The 19,256-nt window shown below is 40.2% G+C and overlaps 1 protein-coding gene and 1 long non-coding RNA gene across 3 annotated transcripts in view; both read right to left on the bottom strand.

Moving 5' to 3' along the window:
* PRMT3 (protein arginine methyltransferase 3) overlaps positions 1-6,416 on the bottom strand; it is a 54,410-nt gene extending 47,994 nt beyond the window's left edge. For both annotated transcript variants that reach the window (XR_011000254.1, XM_068194176.1), the window contains exons 1-5: positions 6,258-6,416; positions 5,559-5,641; positions 4,473-4,522; positions 3,254-3,356; positions 2,673-2,826 (exon numbers count right to left, since the gene is read on the bottom strand). Coding sequence is in view for 1 of the 2 variants with exons in the window: in XM_068194176.1 (XP_068050277.1) it covers positions 2,673-2,826; positions 3,254-3,356; positions 4,473-4,522; positions 5,559-5,641; positions 6,258-6,376 (509 nt within the window). In the remaining variant the exon portion in view is untranslated. The remainder of the gene's footprint in view (positions 1-2,672; positions 2,827-3,253; positions 3,357-4,472; positions 4,523-5,558; positions 5,642-6,257) is intronic.
* A 10,893-nt stretch (positions 6,417-17,309) lies between these two features.
* The window catches only part of LOC137476114 (uncharacterized), a 74,915-nt gene continuing 72,968 nt past the window's right edge, over positions 17,310-19,256 (bottom strand). Inside the window, exon 4 of the long non-coding RNA XR_011000253.1 lies at positions 17,310-17,383. This is a non-coding gene — a long non-coding RNA (uncharacterized lncRNA). The remainder of the gene's footprint in view (positions 17,384-19,256) is intronic.

Raw genomic sequence — 19,256 nt, 5'->3', positions numbered from 1 at the left:
GCACTGCAGTGTCAAGGTGTTTCAGGCTGCATAACACAGATACAGACTCAACACAAAGAGCACAAGAACTGCAGCCCACACAACACTGGGTGACTGCTGGAAGGGAGAAGGAAGCATTTTAAAACTGAGGCATTTGGGTGCAAAGAAAAAAGAGCTTAACATTCAATTTATTACTTGAATTTTATGCTGCTTATTTTCCCTCCTCCCTGGTCTTGCATTCCTTCAACACATAAAGAAAGGCTGAGAGAATTGGGATTGGAGAAAAGAAGCCTCCAGGGTGAACACACTGTGCCCCTTAGTTCCTAAAAGAGCTACAAGAAATATGGACAGGGACTTTGGACAAGGACAAATGGCTTTTAAACTCGAAGACTGTACGTTTAAGGGGTTTATAAAGAAATCAAGGGGTTTATAAAGAAAACACTATTAGACATTAACAAGCAGATCATACTACACCCACAATGAAGTGCAAAAGCAAACACACTTCAGCCAGACAATATTCCTCCAAGGTCTACAGTCCAACAGCAACAAAAGCTGCATCCTAGACCACTCCTAAGTCTCTGACACTGACCTTTAACAGCAATCATACTTTCTTAAATAGGAACTTCACATATAGAAACTGTAGGGAACAATCTCATTACCAATACCCTCCTTATAGAGCAACAAAACAAAAATACTATTTCACTCCTGACATTTCAAATACTTCCCTGCTCAGTTAGTTTGAATGGGGAAGAGAATATAGTAGGGGATTTTGTACTGAAATTTTGTCAGTTTCAGAAACTTTCTATGTTTGTTTACACAGAAATGATCTAGATCTTATTTTTAGTATTGCTCTTTACCACAGTACTTTGCATTTTCTTTACTTTTACACAAATATCTACATGATACAATTTTAAACTTCCATAAAATGGATTCTATGACATACAATTAAGTATAATTAGCATTGTGTGAAATTTAAATTATATAATTCAAAATTATTTAAGCTAGTAGCTTCTCTAATGTATGCATGCAACAGAAGCACCAAAGAAATTCCAAGGACAGAGCTGTCCTGCTGGCTTCTTAATCAAGAAAAAAGATAAATAAAAACAAAAGCCATCACCTCTAAAGAGGTGACAGATTAAAAATCTCAGCATAGACAAGCTGTGCTCTTAAATCTCTAAGTTACATCTAATGCTACAGATGATCTGATTTATAGAAATGTTACTGCCATTATTTCACAGAGGTTTACCTGAAAGGGAGAAGATGATATTCTGTGGAATAACCTCCAGCACAAACCACTGAACTACAGCATTTAGACTACTGCAATGCAACTGACTCATATGTCCATAATTTAAAACTGTGCTGCTTCATTAGATTTTCATCTGGCTATTTTTGCTGCCAGCCAACCCCTGCTGAATTGAAGAGGTTGTATTGAGAAAGAAAAAATTAAAGGCTCCCTCTTCCAAGAGCAGATAACTTGATATATTAACTTAAAAAAAAAATCTATAAGCCTCACTGAAGTTTAGAGAGCTCAAAAGAAATTGCTACTGATAACCTGCAAGGGTTTTTTGTTTTAAATTAATAGAACACAAAGAAGGCAAAAAGACACAGAGAAAATACCCCAAATTTTTGAAGCACAATGACAATGACAAATTTCTTTAATTCTTGCTGTTTATGATCAATTAAAGCAAAATGGACACAGAGATACCAGAAAAGCACTGTGTGCTGTAAAGTACAATTTACAAAATTCAAACTCACCTGAGGACAAAACTGATCCTTGTTGACATAAATAATTGTTCACAGCTGAGAGGATTTGAATACATTAATATATTTTGGTGTACTTAGCTACCTGTAGCTCCAAGTGTGTACTGTCAAAATGTACAACAAACACTCAAATGTATTTTACAACACAAGGGATTTTGCTGATTAACTTCTCACACAAAAGAACATCAATTATTTTTCCAAGTCTCTTAAATATAATTTCAGTTCCTCAGTGCCCAGTCAGTGTGATCTCGAAATATCATGGTTGTAGGGGATTTAAATGAAGTTTATATTTCTGTCTTATCCATGTTATCTGTCTTACCTCTGTGTTATCCATGAGCATCATCAATCCATATGCAGACCTCAAGATTTAGAAGTAGCTACAGGGATGTCCTTACTGTATATTCTTACTACCCTCATCTGACACCAAAAAAGAAAGTAGCTGAAAAAAGTTGACTGATTAATTTCACTGAGAGTTTCTCCGAACTGTAAATGAACTCTACTAACAACTACTGTTTGAAGCCAACTCTGAACATCTCTGGAGTCCTGTATTTAATTTGCCAGTCTCTCTCTTCTCCAGTGTGTGCATCCTCAGTGTTTAAATTCCTATCTAAAGAACTAACAGAAAGGTGTCTCAAAAACAAAGAGTAGTCTGAAGGAAAATACCTGCTTCTGGAGTGATGTGCTTGCTTAGCTCTCCTAAGCATACTTTGTTCTTGCAATCTGTGCAGGTTTTTGTGCAGTTTTTACTAACCATCTACAAGACATATACTAACCATCTACAACAGACAAGTCAAACCTACAGTCCCACCCCAAGGTTTATTTCAGAGTTACATTCTATTACTTCCTTCAATTTCTTTTTGTCTTTAAACATGAACATCTCATCTAATATACACCAAATAAAAACAGCCCAAAACTTCAGTTCAGACACTTACTTCATTTTCTGAAGATCATCTTGTGCTCTAGCCAAGGCTGCCTCTGCAGCTCTGGCTCTCTGTTCCGCATGTTTTAATTGTTCAAGGAGCACCGTGGTATCACTTAAACCATTAAAAGGCAAAACTTTTACAGGTTCACAAAGGTCTTCTATGTCTAATGAAACAGGGAGGAAAAAGAATACTTACCAATCATGTTTATGATCTGTTTGCAGCAGATCATAAACACTTCATGCTATTTCTGTCTCTGGATGCTTTGTACAAGCTGGTTATTTTAAAAAAGCCATGACTGAATTTGACAGGGCTAGCTATAAACACAAGCCCAGGCAGAAGAAGCAAATATGCTAGAAGCAGGGTCTAAGTTAAGGCAAATAAATCCAGAATTCAGGCTTCCTTAAATATCAGTGTTTGATTATTTCTAGAAGAGACATTTGGTTTAGATACAATTAAATTAGATATAATTAGTATGTGGACTTTCTCAGAAACATAAATTGAGTAACAGTGACAATGCTTCACATGTCACGAACTCCGACAACACCACATTTACCCCACAAAGCAGGAATCATACCAAAGCACTTATTTACCAAACTGAAGCAGGAGATCATCTTCCAGTTCTGGTTTCAAATACTCCTCTCCTTCCCAAGGCAGTGGGCTGCTGAGAGAACTCAAATAGGCTCCAGTTGGTTTCTACACAGGAGAAGAACATGTACACTAAGTACATGTGTTTTCTTTGAAAACACCAGCCCTTCAATTTGATTCAAGAAAACAAGTCGAAGACATGTTCTTTCACACAGTAAAATATGCAGAGTATTATTGAAGGAGCTTTGCATCAAAGGCTGGGAAAGGCCAAGCAGCTCCAGGATCAGGGAATTCTGTGCAAGTAGTAATGCACAGCACATTGACAGATATTGAAGGATACTTGCAGGATTGCACTGCTCTCAGGAACCAAGTTCACTCAGGTGTTTGGCTAATCAATAAATCCAAGATACTAATCCTGTCAGGTGCTCTTACATGAACAGTGCTGTAGGAACAGAATTCAGAAACACTGTATTGTCTCTCCTGTTTGCATCCAGTTAATACTTGGTTAAGAAAAGAGAAGTCAGGTTTGGACTTCAGTATTTGCCTTTCTGTTTTTACTCTATACAGTTATGCATTAAATAACTACTTGGGGATTTACGATTTGAAGACTGAAGTAAAAACTACTTAGTACGGTAAGATGGTAATGAGTTTTAACCTAAACTTTTAGGGAATAATGAAGGAACAAAGTCACAAGACACACAAAATAATGAAAGCCTATCTTAAAACTGTGGATTCCCATTAGCTTTCCTGACTCAGGTATCATTTTAGCAGAGTTTTAAGTTCTGTAACTTAAGGGATCATCAACTGTCCTTACTAAGAAGGGGCCTGGCCAGCTCACACCCTCAGGAAAGGCTTTTACAACACATATGCAAGGACTGAGAAACTTCAGTTCCTGAGAAGTGAACCCCTTTCTGAAGTGAGACAGCAGAGTCAAAGGCCAAAAAAAACCCAAATAAAACAAGATGATACTACACAGCATGCAGGCTTTATGCAAATCTCAACATCCCCTTCTGAAAACAAACTTTCACATTAATTAAATATATTTACAACTAGAACAGCCTCATATCTCGATAAACAGATCAACAGCTACTTTAATTCCCATTATTTTTTTCTAAAACTTCAATACAAAATCTCACGCAATTATTAGAAATGGGCAAACTGAAAGCACAGCACTATTCTCCAGAGTTAGAACAGAACCACAGAAGTGGTATGTGGCACACCTACCTTTAATCTGACAAAGTTTATTAGTTTAATGTATCCATAAAAATTGAGTCCTGAGTGGAAAAAAAAAAGGGAGAGCATTTGTATTACAGAATAGACTACATGTTTTACAGTTATGTGACTACTAATTACCTGTTCAATTGGTAATTGTTTCAAACTTCCCCTTGGGTGTACATCACTATCTATAGCACTCTTCCTATCTTAAGTTTGTCATCTATGTTTTTCTTCTCTTTAGGACTACCCAGGAAATCCTCACCCTCAGGGCAAATACATTTGCCACACATTAAGAATGGAACACATCCAAATGTGAACTATGGACATTCATTTGGCAAGTACATCAGGACAGCCATTCTTATCTCCTACCAGCTACCTTGCGGACATTTTAGGCTGCTGCGCTCCCGTGTTCATATTCTTAGCTTTCTGCATAAAAGAATATAAACTAATGCTACTCATCAGGAATACCTACCAATATTGATTTAAAATTGCCACCTTGGCAAAAGTAATACTAGTTTAACTGTGTTCTCTCCCCAGGAACAGCAAAGATAAACCCAACATACTTTTTGTTGGATTTTAGACAGAAAACAGACCAGCCTAGATCTTACAATACATAATATATAATGACAGCTTCAAGTGTGAGCCAACCTTAAACTTGACTAAAAAGAATTTAATAGACATGGGAGGGGGTAAGCCTTCCTGTGATCACCTGAAGGACACAAGCCACAGGGCTCTGCTAAATACTGAGCCCAGAAACAGCATCACTGGTCAGGCAAGCATTCCCAGCAGATCAGATCAATCATGTAGCATCTGGTTCAGGTCAATCAAGTAAGCAGTGAGGAATCAGCACAAGCCAGCAAAGATCAATCTCACTTTGTCACCAGTTTGAGAGCTTTACTAGTAGAAAAAGCATGCAGGAAGCAGCCAGCATAAAGAAAACGTATAAGCATTTTTCTACAACAGCTCATCTTATTCAATCTTGGAAGCTTCAGCTGCAAACCAGGAGATCAGTTACAAACAAATTAATATTTGCAATGTATTTTAAGTGAGATACTCATACACAAAATGAAATGACACCTCATGAAAAAAACTTACCATGTTTCTGGATCACATCACTAACATCAAACTGATGCTCTGTTTTGCAGTGGGAGAACACAGCTTCAGCAGAACTAAACAACCTGTAAATAACAAACTATTAAGTATGCAATATTGACACATTAAGTTCTAACTTATGAGTGCTATATGCTCTGTTCTAACTTACTGGGCAATTCAGAACACATTTCCTGCCTTTGAGAAAGGATGACCAGGCACTGGCTCACATACCTCACAAAGCTTTTACCTTGTTTGTCAAACATTTTGAAACAAAAGCCAATGAACACAAAAAAATTTGTTTGACAAAACCACAGATCCTGTTAACTTCCAAACACTGAGAGCAAAGCCTGCGTTAAACCTGAGATCTAAAAACCACACCAACACAAGGTGGGTGGGGCAGTTTGATCGGCTGCATCGAAATAAAAACTCTCATCTCGATACTGGCGATGCGGAAAAGATGAAAAAGAAAAGGAGAAGAACCTCCACGCTGCTTCAGCACGAGGAAAACGGATTACCACATTATTCCCTCCTTCAGTCTGAATCTAACACACCCTTGGCTCCACAGAGGCCGTGTACGCGATCAACAAGCTACAGAGCGAGGCTGCAAAGCAGGGATTCCCGATCTTCCCTCTCGCTGGCCGAGCCCGGGCGCTCGCAGCGCGGCACGCTCCTAACGGGGCCCCGCGGGCCGCGTCCCCCTACCTGTCGCAGAAGAGGCAGCGGGTCTGCTGGGCCACGGCAGCGCCGTCCTCCTCCTCCTCCTCTTCGTCCCAGGCGCCCTCGCTGTCGGACAGCTCGGGCATAACCTCCTCAGGATCCATGTCCCGCCACTGCCCCGCTCGCGCCACTTCCGGCGGCGGGGACGGAGCGGTGCCACGCGCGCCCCCTGGCGCAGCCTCCGGCCGCTGCCGTTGCCGGGCTGAGGGGCCGGGCCGGCGCCATCTTGCGGGAGAGAGGGAGAGAGGGACGGCGGGGCCGTCCCTCGGCCATCGCGCCGCACGGGAGGGCGTTCCGTGTTCCAGCGCGGAGCAGGAATCCCGACGTCAGCGCTTGGCAAGCGCCCGGCTTTTGATGTCTCGCAAACGGCGCGGTTGCCATGGGAGAGTTAGAGGGAACAGCATGCCTTTTTAAATGTCAGCTTTAAAATAAGGTTTAGCGACTGACAGAACCGGAGAGTCACAGAAGCAATGAGGTTGGAAAATCCTCTGAGGTCATCGAGTCTGACCTGTTACCAAACACCACCTTGTCAACCAGACTGCCCACAAAACTCGGGTTCATTACCCGGCGTGCAACAAGCCAATAATGCACACTCGAGAGATGTCGATTATTTATTTCAGAGTTGCACAAGCCTGGGTGGTATTCCACAAATAAAGCACACAAACTATCATAACTTTTATTTATACGTTATACACTATTTACACATTTCAGCAAAGGAATTAGTGTCCATGGGCTACAAGTTACACAGTTCTCTTATTAATTAGTATTCTGTCTTCTATTGGTTAAAGATTCTCCTCCTCCTCATGTTGTTAGGCTGTGTGCTCAGTCTTTATTTGAGTTGGTGGTTTCTTGGGTTGGTGTGAGTTCATAATCTTCCCCCTCTGGACTCACCTTTTATCTGGCTGGAACTGCTTACAGCATAGTTGCTGAGTTGTCTTTATTAGTTTCTCCCTTATCTTGGGGATTTGTGGGAATCCAGGGCACAGGGAATATTTCTCTGTCTGCTCTGAGGGGTTCTGACACCCAGAGAAACACTGCCTTTAACCTTCGCCCACAGAGAGGACTTCTAAGACTTCAAGATAGACTAGAGTCTACGAAGTGTGAAACAGATAATAGAGAGTAGTATAGTATTTCACTTGGGTGAGAAATTTAGGTTTTGGGATTTTTAGTATGGTGTAGATAGGAAGCAAGATGGAGGAATTTGGGTGTAGTCCCTGTCTTCTTTTTCTTCATCTACTCCATTTTCTGCAGTGTTGGTGGCACATAGTGATGGGTCAAGGAAAGCGCAGTGTAGAGGTTACGTGGACAGTCAAGGGATGAGTTATTGGTAGATAAGTAGAAATAATGTATGTTTTAAGAGTTAATTGGATAAAACCACTTTAAAAGACCTTGAAACCGTACATTTCAGGGTCATTTTGCAGTGCTTTTCCAGTGCGCTGAGCCTGTAGTGGACAGCGTGCGAAACTTTAGATAACAATAAACAAGAAGCTGAAGACTGAAAAAGTCCCATGTGTCTCCTTCTTCCTGGCACAGAACTGTTACAGGAGGTTTTCCCCTCATTTAGGGAGCCCCCAGAAGGGCCCAGTGTAAAACAAACATCGATAGGGGTTCTGCCATATGTCCTTATGGCTCATAAATTGTGCATTCTTTGTGTCGACTATCAGGGGTACATCCTTCTTCCCAAGCTTTAACCTCCCCCCAGGTCTGAGATCACTGAAGCATTTCCAGCCCTAAATCTTAACAAGGTAATTCTGCCAACAAGTAATTTGATTTCTAACACCTGGAGATCCCTTAGAGCTTGTTAGTGGTTCTCCCACCAATTAGATCTCCCTTCTTGTTGGTTAGGCTTGAAAGTATGCAAAGATCAAATGTTACAGCACATCCTTTCTTAAGGAAATGTAACATATTCCACATTTTGCAACAAGACCATGGCACTAAGTGCTACATTCCATCTTTCCTTAAACACCTCTAAGGAGAGTGACTCCCTGGACAACCCATTCCAATGTCTAATCACCCTTTTTATGAAGAAATTCTTCCTAATGTCCTTTATAACTAATATCCTTTAATGAGACCTCATTAAAGTGCAGAAGCTAAAAAGTGGTTTAAAAACTATTTAGAAAACCAAAGCTTGAGCTTATCACTTGAAGACCACAGTTAGCACCTGATGTTCCAGTTGGGTTACTGAAGCTCCTTCATTTTCTCTGTATTTTGTGCCTGACAGAAACACACATCTCTTTAGAAATAAACAGTGCTGGTTCCCGTGGTTCTCCTAAGCAAGATGTATTAGGGGACATGTTGAAGCTGGAATTTCTACAATTTGAACCCTCAAAGTGTCTGAGTTCATATCTGTGCTACTACAAATATTTCCAAAGATAAGGAAATTACTATTTCACCTGGAACCTGACTACCTTCTATAATGGCAGGAGCAGAGGTAAGCTCTGCATCCTGCTAGAACTGCTCTGAGTCAGGTGTTTGTGCAGTGTTTATTCCCTAACAGAATATACTTAAGAAATCTGCTATATCTCAATGCTGCTGTTAGTCAGCTGTGCCTCCATAGGCATCACACATTTTTAAATGACATCTTGTACTTTTGGATCAAATTGGTTATCTGCGAGTAAGTTTAAAAATTAGTGAAGTTTGCAGGCCTCTGCATTGGCACTTTGGTTCAGGAGATCAAACATACCTTTAAAAGCTGATTTGCCAATCTCGCCCACTTACTATGCTTTGGTGCTTGGCATGGTCACACCACACATCAAATGGGTTCCTTTTCCAAATGAAACTACCTGGCTGCTCCAAAGCTGCCATCACAGGAACAAACTACAGCTGCCAGCCTGAAGTGAAAATCTCAAAGGTACCAGGTACTGGATTTTCAGCACGACATGTTTTGCTACACTTGAGCCACACTGCTCACCATGTCAGATATGGTGATAGTTTTCTCCCTTTCCATCTCGTTTTTCATGAGAAGCTAATCTACATTACAGGTACATTAAGTTTGCTGACCACACTAAACTGGGAGGAGCTATCAACTCCCTTCAGGGCAGAGAAGCCCTGCAGGGAGACCTGGAGAAATCAGAGAAGTGGGCAATCACCAACTGTGTGGAGTTTAACAAGGCAAAGCACCAGATTCTGCACTGGGGATTGGGCAGGCCTAGTTGTGTGTACAGACTGGGGAACAAGAGGCTAAAGAGCAGCACTGCAGGAAGGGACTTGGAGGTCCTGGTTAAGGGCAAGTTGAATATGGGTCAGCTATGCCCTGCAGCCAGGAGGGCCAGCCCTGATGTCTGGGGTCATCAGGCACAGCATTGCCAGCTCTACTCTGAGCTGGAGTGGCCTCACCTCAAGTGCTGGGGCAGTTTTGGGTGCCACAATAGGAGAAAGACATTAAGCTGTTAGAGAGTGTCCAGAGAAAGGCCATGAGAATGGTGAGGGGTCTGGAGGGGAAGCCATATGAGGAGCAGCTGAGATCACTTATTCAGCCTGTTCACTGATCACTTGTTCACTGATCACTTGTTCACTGTTCAGCCTGGATGAGACTGAGGGGAGACCTTACTGCAGTTAAAACTTCCTCGTGAGCGTACAGGACTCAAGGAAACAGCATGAAACTGAGTCATGGGAGGTTTAGGTTGGATGTCAGGAAAAGGTTCTTCACCCAAAGGGTGGTTGGGCACTGGAACAGTGCAGGCCAGTGGTCACAGCACCAAGCCTGGCAGAGTTCAGGAAGGATTTGGACAGTGCTGTCAGACACATGGTGTGACTCTTGGGTTGATCTGTCCAGGACCAGATGTTGGACTGGATCCTAATAGATCCCTTCCAATTCAGAATTCTGTGATTCTATGATATTTATTTTACAAAGGCTGAGTCTGCAAGAGCACTCAGTATGTATCTCTCAATGTAAGGGAAGGTACCAAGTGTTTGCTAATATATTATAATCGTTGCTCAACAGAGTGACAGTCAGCATTATCATCATCTTTGCAGTTTTTGGTCATTTGTAGAGGGGTGTAACCAAGGGTCTGATTGGCATCTCATCTTTAGAATCCAAATTCAGTAGTGTTTGATGAGTATAAAAGCAAAGAGATTTGAATTGATTAGTAATAAATTAAAAAAAAAAAAAAAGGAGTGGGATACAGAATTCAAGAAAGAAACATGAAAGTCTGATTTTACTTGTCTGGATTACAATCCCTGATCTCTCAGCTGTACTTGCATATCTGTCCATATACCTTAATTTTCCCTTTCACCCTCCTACCTCTCAAAGCTAACAATGACTTTTAAGTATGGTACTAATTAAACAGATTAGGCTTGCTTATTTACACGCAAATCCAGAGGGACATGAAAAACCTAAATTTGGAAACTGGTTTTAGATAAGACCAGAATGCCAAATTTGAAGAAGAGTCTAAGTTCTACTAAGTCAGACTCCTTCAAAAATTTTGTCCTGTACTTTTAAAAAGTCCTATATCCATTCAGACTTATACAGGTATGAGAAGATACCACCAATTTTGCAAACAATACCTAGTGGTGTGAACTAAGTGCTTCTCATGGAACTTTTTTTCCTACATAGCAATTCAGTACTACTCAATGAATTAGAATTAGTGCAAAATGCTGGCAAAGTGCTGCATTCCCTTAGTGTACAGAGAAAATCTAGCCAAGTTAGATGCTTCTTATGCCCCCTAAGTAGGATCCAATCCCCTGAAAAAAACAGAAGTGATGCAGAATGATAAAATGCAGTTTTCCTCTACTCTTGCCAAAGCAGTTAGGAGTAGAAATAGATTTAACAGGTGCTGCTCTGTCAGCAGCACCCAGACTGATAGCAGCAAAAGCAGAAACAGCAGCTTCTTTGTGTTTTACTGAAATTCTCCTCTACCCCCTCCCACCCCCAAGGGGCAAGGGGTCACTGATTGCATCGTCTTTGCTCCATTGTACACCCTCAGCTATTGTTGAGTCCCCTCAGAGAGCACAGGCTGAATGAGCCGCACAGCCTTGTAACCGAGCCTTCTTTTTTATTGTTGTGTGAATTAAGATTCTCAATAAATGTAAAGCACCTGTTTGTTTGGGTCACTTTATGTAATGTGTAGGGTGAGGACTGTATGAAATCTGCAGCAGAAATATATAACTTAAACTGGTGCCTATTGAAATATGATCATCTTTGTTACTATCTCCTAATCCTTGTAAAGGGATTTGCGTGGTATAGGAAGATTTACATTGTAATGGAATACTATTTCATAATCTAGGCCAAGGGGAAGAAACTTCAAATATTTGCTGGTTTTTTTTTACTGCATTTCAAACTTTTTTCCAGTTCTGGAAACACAACACTGGGGAGACTGTTGGAGGGTGTTCACACACAAAATATGGTATCAACATATCACTTGTGGGCTTTGTTTCATCTGGATTTCCAAGCATGTGTAACTTTATTTTCTACCTGCGTCACTTTTTTGTGGCTCCCATGCTTGTCATGACTCAAAACCAAAGAAATATGCTAATAGAAATTGTGTAGGAAAAAAAAAGTATTTTTAACAATCTATTATTAAATGGCTATGTCTTTACCCTGTGTAAAATATATTAGAAAATAAAAAGAAAGCAGATTTTTAAAAATTCATGTTAACAAACCAAATTACTTCTTCGTTGTGTAGTCAGAGTTGTATTTTTTTAAATTTTAACCACTCAAGGTCACCAACAGAGCAGACAGCAGCTCACAACCATGAAACTCAAAACTAAAGACAATCTTTCAAAAGCATTTTCTATCCAGAAAGTCCAAACTGTCCAAAATTTTGCTTTACACTCCTTGGATACTAAAGGTGACCTGTTACACATAAGTGCCAAGAATGACACTCCCACAAGCAAATACACTTGTAGTCCTCCAGCTCCAGTTTGTTTCATTTTTATTGATTCAATGATGGAAATGCTCTGTAGCCAGGTAGAACAGATAGTGGCTTTTTCATTGAGCCTTTAAGATGTGTAGAGATGAACAGGTTCTCACAAAACTGTCACTTCCCCACATCACACAGCAATGAAAAACACAGTTCCAGAGGCCTTAGGTGGAACAGAACGAGGTGCAGAAACCTCACCTTTTGCAGAATGGTATCCCTATAAGTAAAATATCAGTAATGACAGTGAGCTCTTAACCCTTTATTGCCTTCACAGCCAAAGGATGAATTTAGAATCTGTTAAAATAATAAAAGCTTGAAAAGAGTTAAATGAAGTATAAATCAGAAAATGTGAGTGTCAGTTTGTATGTAGAGGGAATGAACTGTAGTCAAAAGGTATTTTTTATTCTTATCATAAGGAAAAGTTAGTAGTGTTCAAAGCAGAATTGCTATTCTGAATTTAAATGTTCAGTCAGTTTAAAAGTTTCATAAAATGATGACCATATTTCCCTTAGTATACTAACTGACTGAGCCATTTTTTATCTGGGCAAAGCCCATCACAATGTTTGTAGGGCTCACCCTCAAACCAGGGTTAGCTTATGATTGAGAGAGAAGGTAAGCCTAGATCAGGAGCTGAAGTGAGGCTGGAAAGGGCTGCCAAAGGAAAGTATGGGCTGCAAAAAAGAAACTTTTATCTGGACAGGGGCAGGTTTTGGGTTGTTGGGTTTTTGGTTTTGTTTTTTTTGGGGGGAATGGGTGGCAGGGAAGGGGTATTATTTACTAGGGGGATTTGGGTTTGTTGTTGTTGTTGCTTATTTTTTAACAAAAATTCACCCTGGAACTAGGGTTATGGTTATATTACAAAGTGTGGGACTCAGTATGTTACACACACACATTTATACCTCTACAGAAGTGCCTCCATAAAATGTGCATTGTGGAGCAGCTTGAGGAAAATGGGATTGTTTCAGATGCTACAGGTCACTGAAATCCAACTGAGATCTCTCCAAACAGGTATTGCTACAAAAATAAAGAGATACTTAAAAAATCACTGGTCTTCAGGGTTACATTGACTGTTTCTGTCCAAAGGGCAAATGCAGATAAAAGAATTCATAAGCATGTTGAGGATAAACCATTGTTCACAGAGATAGCAGCTGTTAGCATCTCCAACTTTTCTGTCTCATAATACCTGTGCTTCTGCAGGGAAAATGTCTGCTTTCTATAGGGAAAAAATACCTTAACTTAGAGTAAATGATTGTGCAGAAAAACTACAAAAAAAAAATCCTATCCCAGTTTGAAATAAAATGAAGCATTTACCTTAGATCACATCTTTACCATGAAAATATATGATCTTTATTCATCCACAGTAAGAAAACAAGCAAAGACAGGTGGCATTCTGATCAGCTTTCAGGTCAAACTAGCAGAACTGTGAGGGCTGTACATTGAAAACAACACCCCAAAAGCAACTATTTGGTCCTTAACTTTTTTTACAGTATCTGCAAGATGCTTAGCATCACAAGAGTGGATGTCAGGCATTTAGCCAGCTTTGGAGGGAAATAAGTAGATGAGTTACCTGGGAAAAAAAAAAAAAACCTTCTTGTGCAGGGATGAGCATCTGCAAGGTTATGTCCACCAGAGCTGACCAAAGAGTGGAATCTTGAAGTGTGCAAGAAAAAAGAAAGAATCAAATTGTTTGAGCTGGAAATTTAGAAATCCTAAATGAATCCTAATGGAGCATTAAGATATGTGTGCATAGCTATGTAAGGAACCAGGTGCTTAGTAAGAACAGAAATTAAATGCAAGCAGAGGAAGATTATGAAATTTTTGTAGATTATGGGAGAATAGGGACAAACAGAAGCCAGTCATACTTCTTAGGTCTATTACACATGCAGTAAACATAATTTACCTGAGTGTGCACTAGATCACAGCTGATCCCATTACCTCCATTTTGACAGATGTAACAAAAATGCAAGTATTTATTTGTTCAGCTTCACTTTCCCTAAGTTGTGATTGCCTCAGAAGAATGAGAAACAACACTGATGATCATGGGTAGCAAAAACCAGTTAGAGAAAGAAGCAATCAGAAAGTAGACTCAGGCATAATATTACATCTGCTTACCCTGCTTTTCTCACAAAAAAATTATTTTTAATTTTGCAACAAAGATGGAAGGAGGTGTTTATTCATCACGTTGCATTTTTCGAAAAAAACTTTGTGGTTAACTGGGATTAATTCAGTTCATTGCTTCCAGCAAAGGATTTTACTTTCATTTCTATGTCTAGAAAACCAGAGTTACTTTTCCATCATTATGACAACACACAGATTTGGAATATTTCAAGAGTTTGGGATCCTGAAAGATTTATTGCAACAGTTCAGTTAAATTTTTGTAGAGGAACTATAAACACAGGATTTTTTTTTCATGTTATTACTATTGAAAAGACAGTTACTATCTCTTGCTGTAAACTTCTAGTGAAAACTTTGCAGGAGAAAATATAAGACAGCTTGGGAAAATTATTTTCTCAGAGACAATCTGGATACCTCAAAGATTTTTTACACCCAGAGGTGTAAAGAATGTAGGAAAGAGGAAAAAGAATTTCTTACCCTGCACGTAAAATGTAAATAAACAATAGCAAAATGTAAATGTGCAATCGAAGCATTTTTAGACAGGTAAACTAAAACATTATGAGTCTAACAAGAAATTGTTAGGTACCATTAGGCTAGTGTTTTCATTTCTGTGCCAGCTTGTATCAGGTTCTCTCTGTCTAGATTTTTGTTGACAAATTTTAGCCTCATTTTCAGTTCGTTTCACTGAAAAAAACCCTCCTAACATAAAAATGGAAATATCCTTCAGCGAAACTGCAAATTTTCCTGGTAAATATTAATTCCTGCTTCTTTAAAAGGTGCTTATTTGAGGTATTATGAGTAGTAGCTCTGTGTTAAATCTCCCATTCTTTGTACCAACTTCTTTAAAAAAAAATAAACTAGCCAATGAAAAGTGCCTAGACTGACGCTGTCTCCCTTGGTTAATCCAAGGCCAGCAGAGGGATAATTTGATTTAACTGAGACCCTAATTTATTTAGCTTTAGTTCTGGATCAACCTCTTCTTAATAGAGTGCTGTCGTCTCCAATTGTTTGATGAAAATTAAAGTGACATAAATACCATGGGACTTTTTCAATCTGATTTGTCAGCTAACTTGCATCAATACTACCCCAGCCATCAGGCGCTGGCGTCCTTCCTTTCACCAGCCTCACTAACAACTGACAAGTTCTCCTTGAAGACTGGGCACCCACGCTGCCACTCAGACCCCCACACTTAACCCATCATCCATCCTCAATGGGTCGTGTTTGACAAGGTGCCCACACCTTTTTCCATTGCTGTTCATCAGACAAAGCTAAATATTGTTTTATTAGCAATCAATAGCATGTTAATCCCAAACAATTTCACAAATCCACTGGGCTCTCAAGCTGATTAAAAACGTTTGGGTTTTTTTTTTTTTTTTTTTTTTTTTAACTGCTAAATTTCAGATCTCTCCTCCCAACCCTCACAGTCTGATATGGCACACTGTAGCTGGTAAGCAAAGCCACAAAAGTGAGAGGTCTGTTGTTTTAATGTTGCCTTTAAGTAGACATTTGCAAATGTTTCACAGTTTAAACATGAGCAAGCCTATGCCACCAAACACTCGGCACATTTACTGGCTCCTCCACTTTCAATCCATCAATTTGAAACTTAAGAATACAAGAGCTCCTGAGCCTTCCCTTTTCTCTTTACAGCATTATGGTAAAATCTTGCTTAGTCTGTGGGCTAGGGCACTAAGGAGTGAGAGAAGTAAGCTGCTTTGATTTACAATATATAAAATGCTAACAAAGCAGCTGTTGCACTGTTGAACCATGTTGAATTCACCTCCAAGCCACAGACTTGTGGGGCTGGGATGTTACTTGTGTTTGCATGGTGGCTCACAGACAGATCTTCTGTGAGGCACAAGGGGTGCAGCATTGCAAACACAGTTCCTCTTGGATTTGCTCATCCTCACTACCTGCCTGCCTGCCTTTGCCCTGGAGACGTTGGGTATGAGAGCTGGTAATACAATAGCACTTTACTCAGGTGGTGCAAAATAATTCTGGGTTAAGGCAGACAGGCAGTGTTGATAGGCACACACTGAGCCTCTGAAGCACCCAGGGACAAAATGCTGACTTGGTGAGCTGGCTTTGCAAGTCTGGGTTTTAGTCTGGGTTTTACTCGTCTTACCCCTGCTGAATTGTTCCTGTAGATGTTCTCCCTCTGCAACAAGGGAGGAAGGGCTGTGGGCAAGCTGATGCCTCAGATATGTTGCACATACCCTGCCTGAAACAAGTCTTGAAATGGGTGGTCTTGACTCTTCAGTACAAGGTAGTTAACTCTAGGGAAAGTTCTTGTTGACAATGAAGGAGTTAACTAAAAATAAAAAAATGAACTGACACACATTTTATGCTCTTTGTGCAGGGACTTAACATATCCAAGCTGTGTTTTAAGTAGAAGGGGAAAAGTTATTTCAGCTGAAAACTTCCTCTGGGAAGTCTATTGAAACAAAACATAGAGCTCCTAAGTCATCAGCCTTGAGAACAGGGTCCTAGCTCTGAAACAGACTGCAGATGTAAAGTCTCAGAGGCAACATTTCAGATCAGTGACTTCCAAAAGTCAGCACAATTACTGTGAGCGTATCTATTTGGAGAGTAATGTTAAAATAGCTCTAAATTTGGCTGTTCAGCAATTGTTTCAAATGATTCTTCCATATAAGCTCAGGTCTTTTACAGGCTCTTCTCAAACTCTTCTTTCAGCAGCTTCTTTTGTCAGAACATATATCTATCCTATCAAAAATACTCATCAAAACAGTGGAACAATAACAAAAACCCCCCAAAAACCTACTCATAATTTTCAAAAGTGGTTGACCTATTAAATCTGAGACATTTTAAATGGAACATATAACTTTCTGTCAACCTAAATAAAGCAGCAACTGTGTATTACTCTCTCTTTGGCTAATGTGCATGACCCTGTTGCATCTGCCAGTGGTAAAACAAAGCCACAAATGTTGAAGAATGTCCTTCAATTTTGTATTTTTAACAATAAGAATTAACAGGAAACAATACTAAAATCCATGCTCACTCAAGTAAGTACTGTGGATTGCAATTCCTCTCTAAATCCTTTATTTCTGAGGCCAGTGATGAGAACTTTAGAAAATGATTGTTGATTGAAGATCTGAACAACCCTACTGCTCTCAAATTCTAGGATAATGCAACACATATTTTGTTTCAGGCTGTCTGTTCTGCACAGCAACTATCATGTAATTGTTTTTATTTTGAAATTTTAATTATATCTGCAGATGTACTGTGCAATAGCCTGTGCTGTTTGAAGCAGAAAAAGACTTTACTCCTTGTTCATAGAATTATTTTTGTGTAACAACAGGAGAAAAATGCCATTGATACCTAATCTTCACCTAGGCATTCTGTAAAGATTAATTGAACATCTGAAAACACATAGGGAATGAAACCTGAAAACTTTTCTTGACAGCACAGTGGGAAGCACGCTGTCATCATAAAGAAGTGGTAAGGACTGGAAAATCAGGAAGAGCTCTTGCTCTGTGGGCTCTGGGTATGTCCTGATGGCAGCAGTCTCTGCAAGCCAGCTCAGACATGGAAAGGAGTCCATCCAGGTCAGTGTGAAACTCCACACTCTTCTATCTACCATGGACAGAAAGCTTTTCTGTTCTTGCTCAGAGTACTTGTCTTGAAAGTTCCTTAATGTTTTGCTTTTAATGCACTGCTTTTTATAGGAAAAACTAGTAAATTAATGAAGTTATTCAGGAAAGCAGCAGATACTCTTTTTCTGTCTAATCTATATTAGTGCAAGGTTACAACCTCAACTGTTTGTCAAGACTGCAGCGGCTTCATGTATCAAAGCATTTTGTTTTGTGTTGGAGCAACACTAGAGGTTTGAAGCGATCCCATTTCTGATTTGTCATTTGGATCTGCAGACCCCTGTTGGTGGATGCACACGGGGTTTTTTCAGAAGAGGGTAAGCCAGAGTCTCCCTCCAGGTGCACACCAGATTTGCTCTGCAGCTGACCTGAGGGTCTGAACTGCTTGTTTAGATTGCTTCAAACCACAAGTGTGGTGCAGATAGTGAGTCCAGGGCACCAGACTAAAATTGATCTGAATTATAAACCCCTTGATCTTAGAATCATAGAATGGTTTGTGTTAGAAGGGATCTCCAAAATTCATCTAGTCAAACCTGTCTGTAATGAGCAGGAACATATTCCACTAGACCAGGTTGGTCAGGGTCCCATCCAACCTGGCCTTGATGTTTCCAGGGATGGGGCATCTACAGCCTCTCCAGGCAATCTGTCCCAGTGTTCACCACCCCCATCACAAAACATTTCTTCCTTTTACCTAGTCTCAATCTGCCCTCTTTTAATTTAAAACCATCACACTTTGTCCTACAGGCCCCAGTTAAAAAGCCTGTCCCCATCTTCCTCATAAGGCCCCTTTAAATACAGAAAGACTGAACTTATTGTGCTGTAGATGTAAGAATTTTAGCATGTCTTGCTTCTGTTTATTGATCTGCTCCTAAGAAATCTTGTAAACATAATATTTTTTGCTGTCACATTGAGCGAACTGTTGTTCCTGAGTTCTTCCCCACAGGAATAATCCCTGTGAATCATTACAAATGGTCACAATTTGCTGCATTTCCCTGTGAAATGGTATCACCCTCCTGAAAGACCCCTATAGCTGTGACTGTTAGAAGGATCCTTACTTCCTCTTTGTACCCCATTGGCCCAGAGCCAGATAACCCAGACCTCCCAGACCCTAGATAAAAAACCCCATCACCATTGTCCGTCCTCTTTTTCCTCCTTCTCCCCAGAGAATAAACACCTGGAAACTGAGCCTCTGCGAATATCTCGCCTGGTTTCTGAAGCTTCTTATGCCTTCAGGTCCCCCAAGGCTGGGCTAGCTTAGCAGTTCAGGGGGGCTGACAGGGGGGGAAGCATCGGTTGGCACCCAACAAAACTGAGGTCACCCAGCTTGTTTACTGGAACTGGCAGCCAAATCCTACAGCTGAAGGCTGAGGCAGATGATCAAGCAGCTGTTGTCCAAGTTA

The sequence above is a fragment of the Anomalospiza imberbis genome, chromosome 6 (assembly GCF_031753505.1).
Source record: "Anomalospiza imberbis isolate Cuckoo-Finch-1a 21T00152 chromosome 6, ASM3175350v1, whole genome shotgun sequence".
NCBI classification, from domain to species: Eukaryota; Metazoa; Chordata; class Aves; order Passeriformes; family Viduidae; genus Anomalospiza; species Anomalospiza imberbis.
This window is presented reverse-complemented; position numbering and strand designations above follow the sequence as displayed.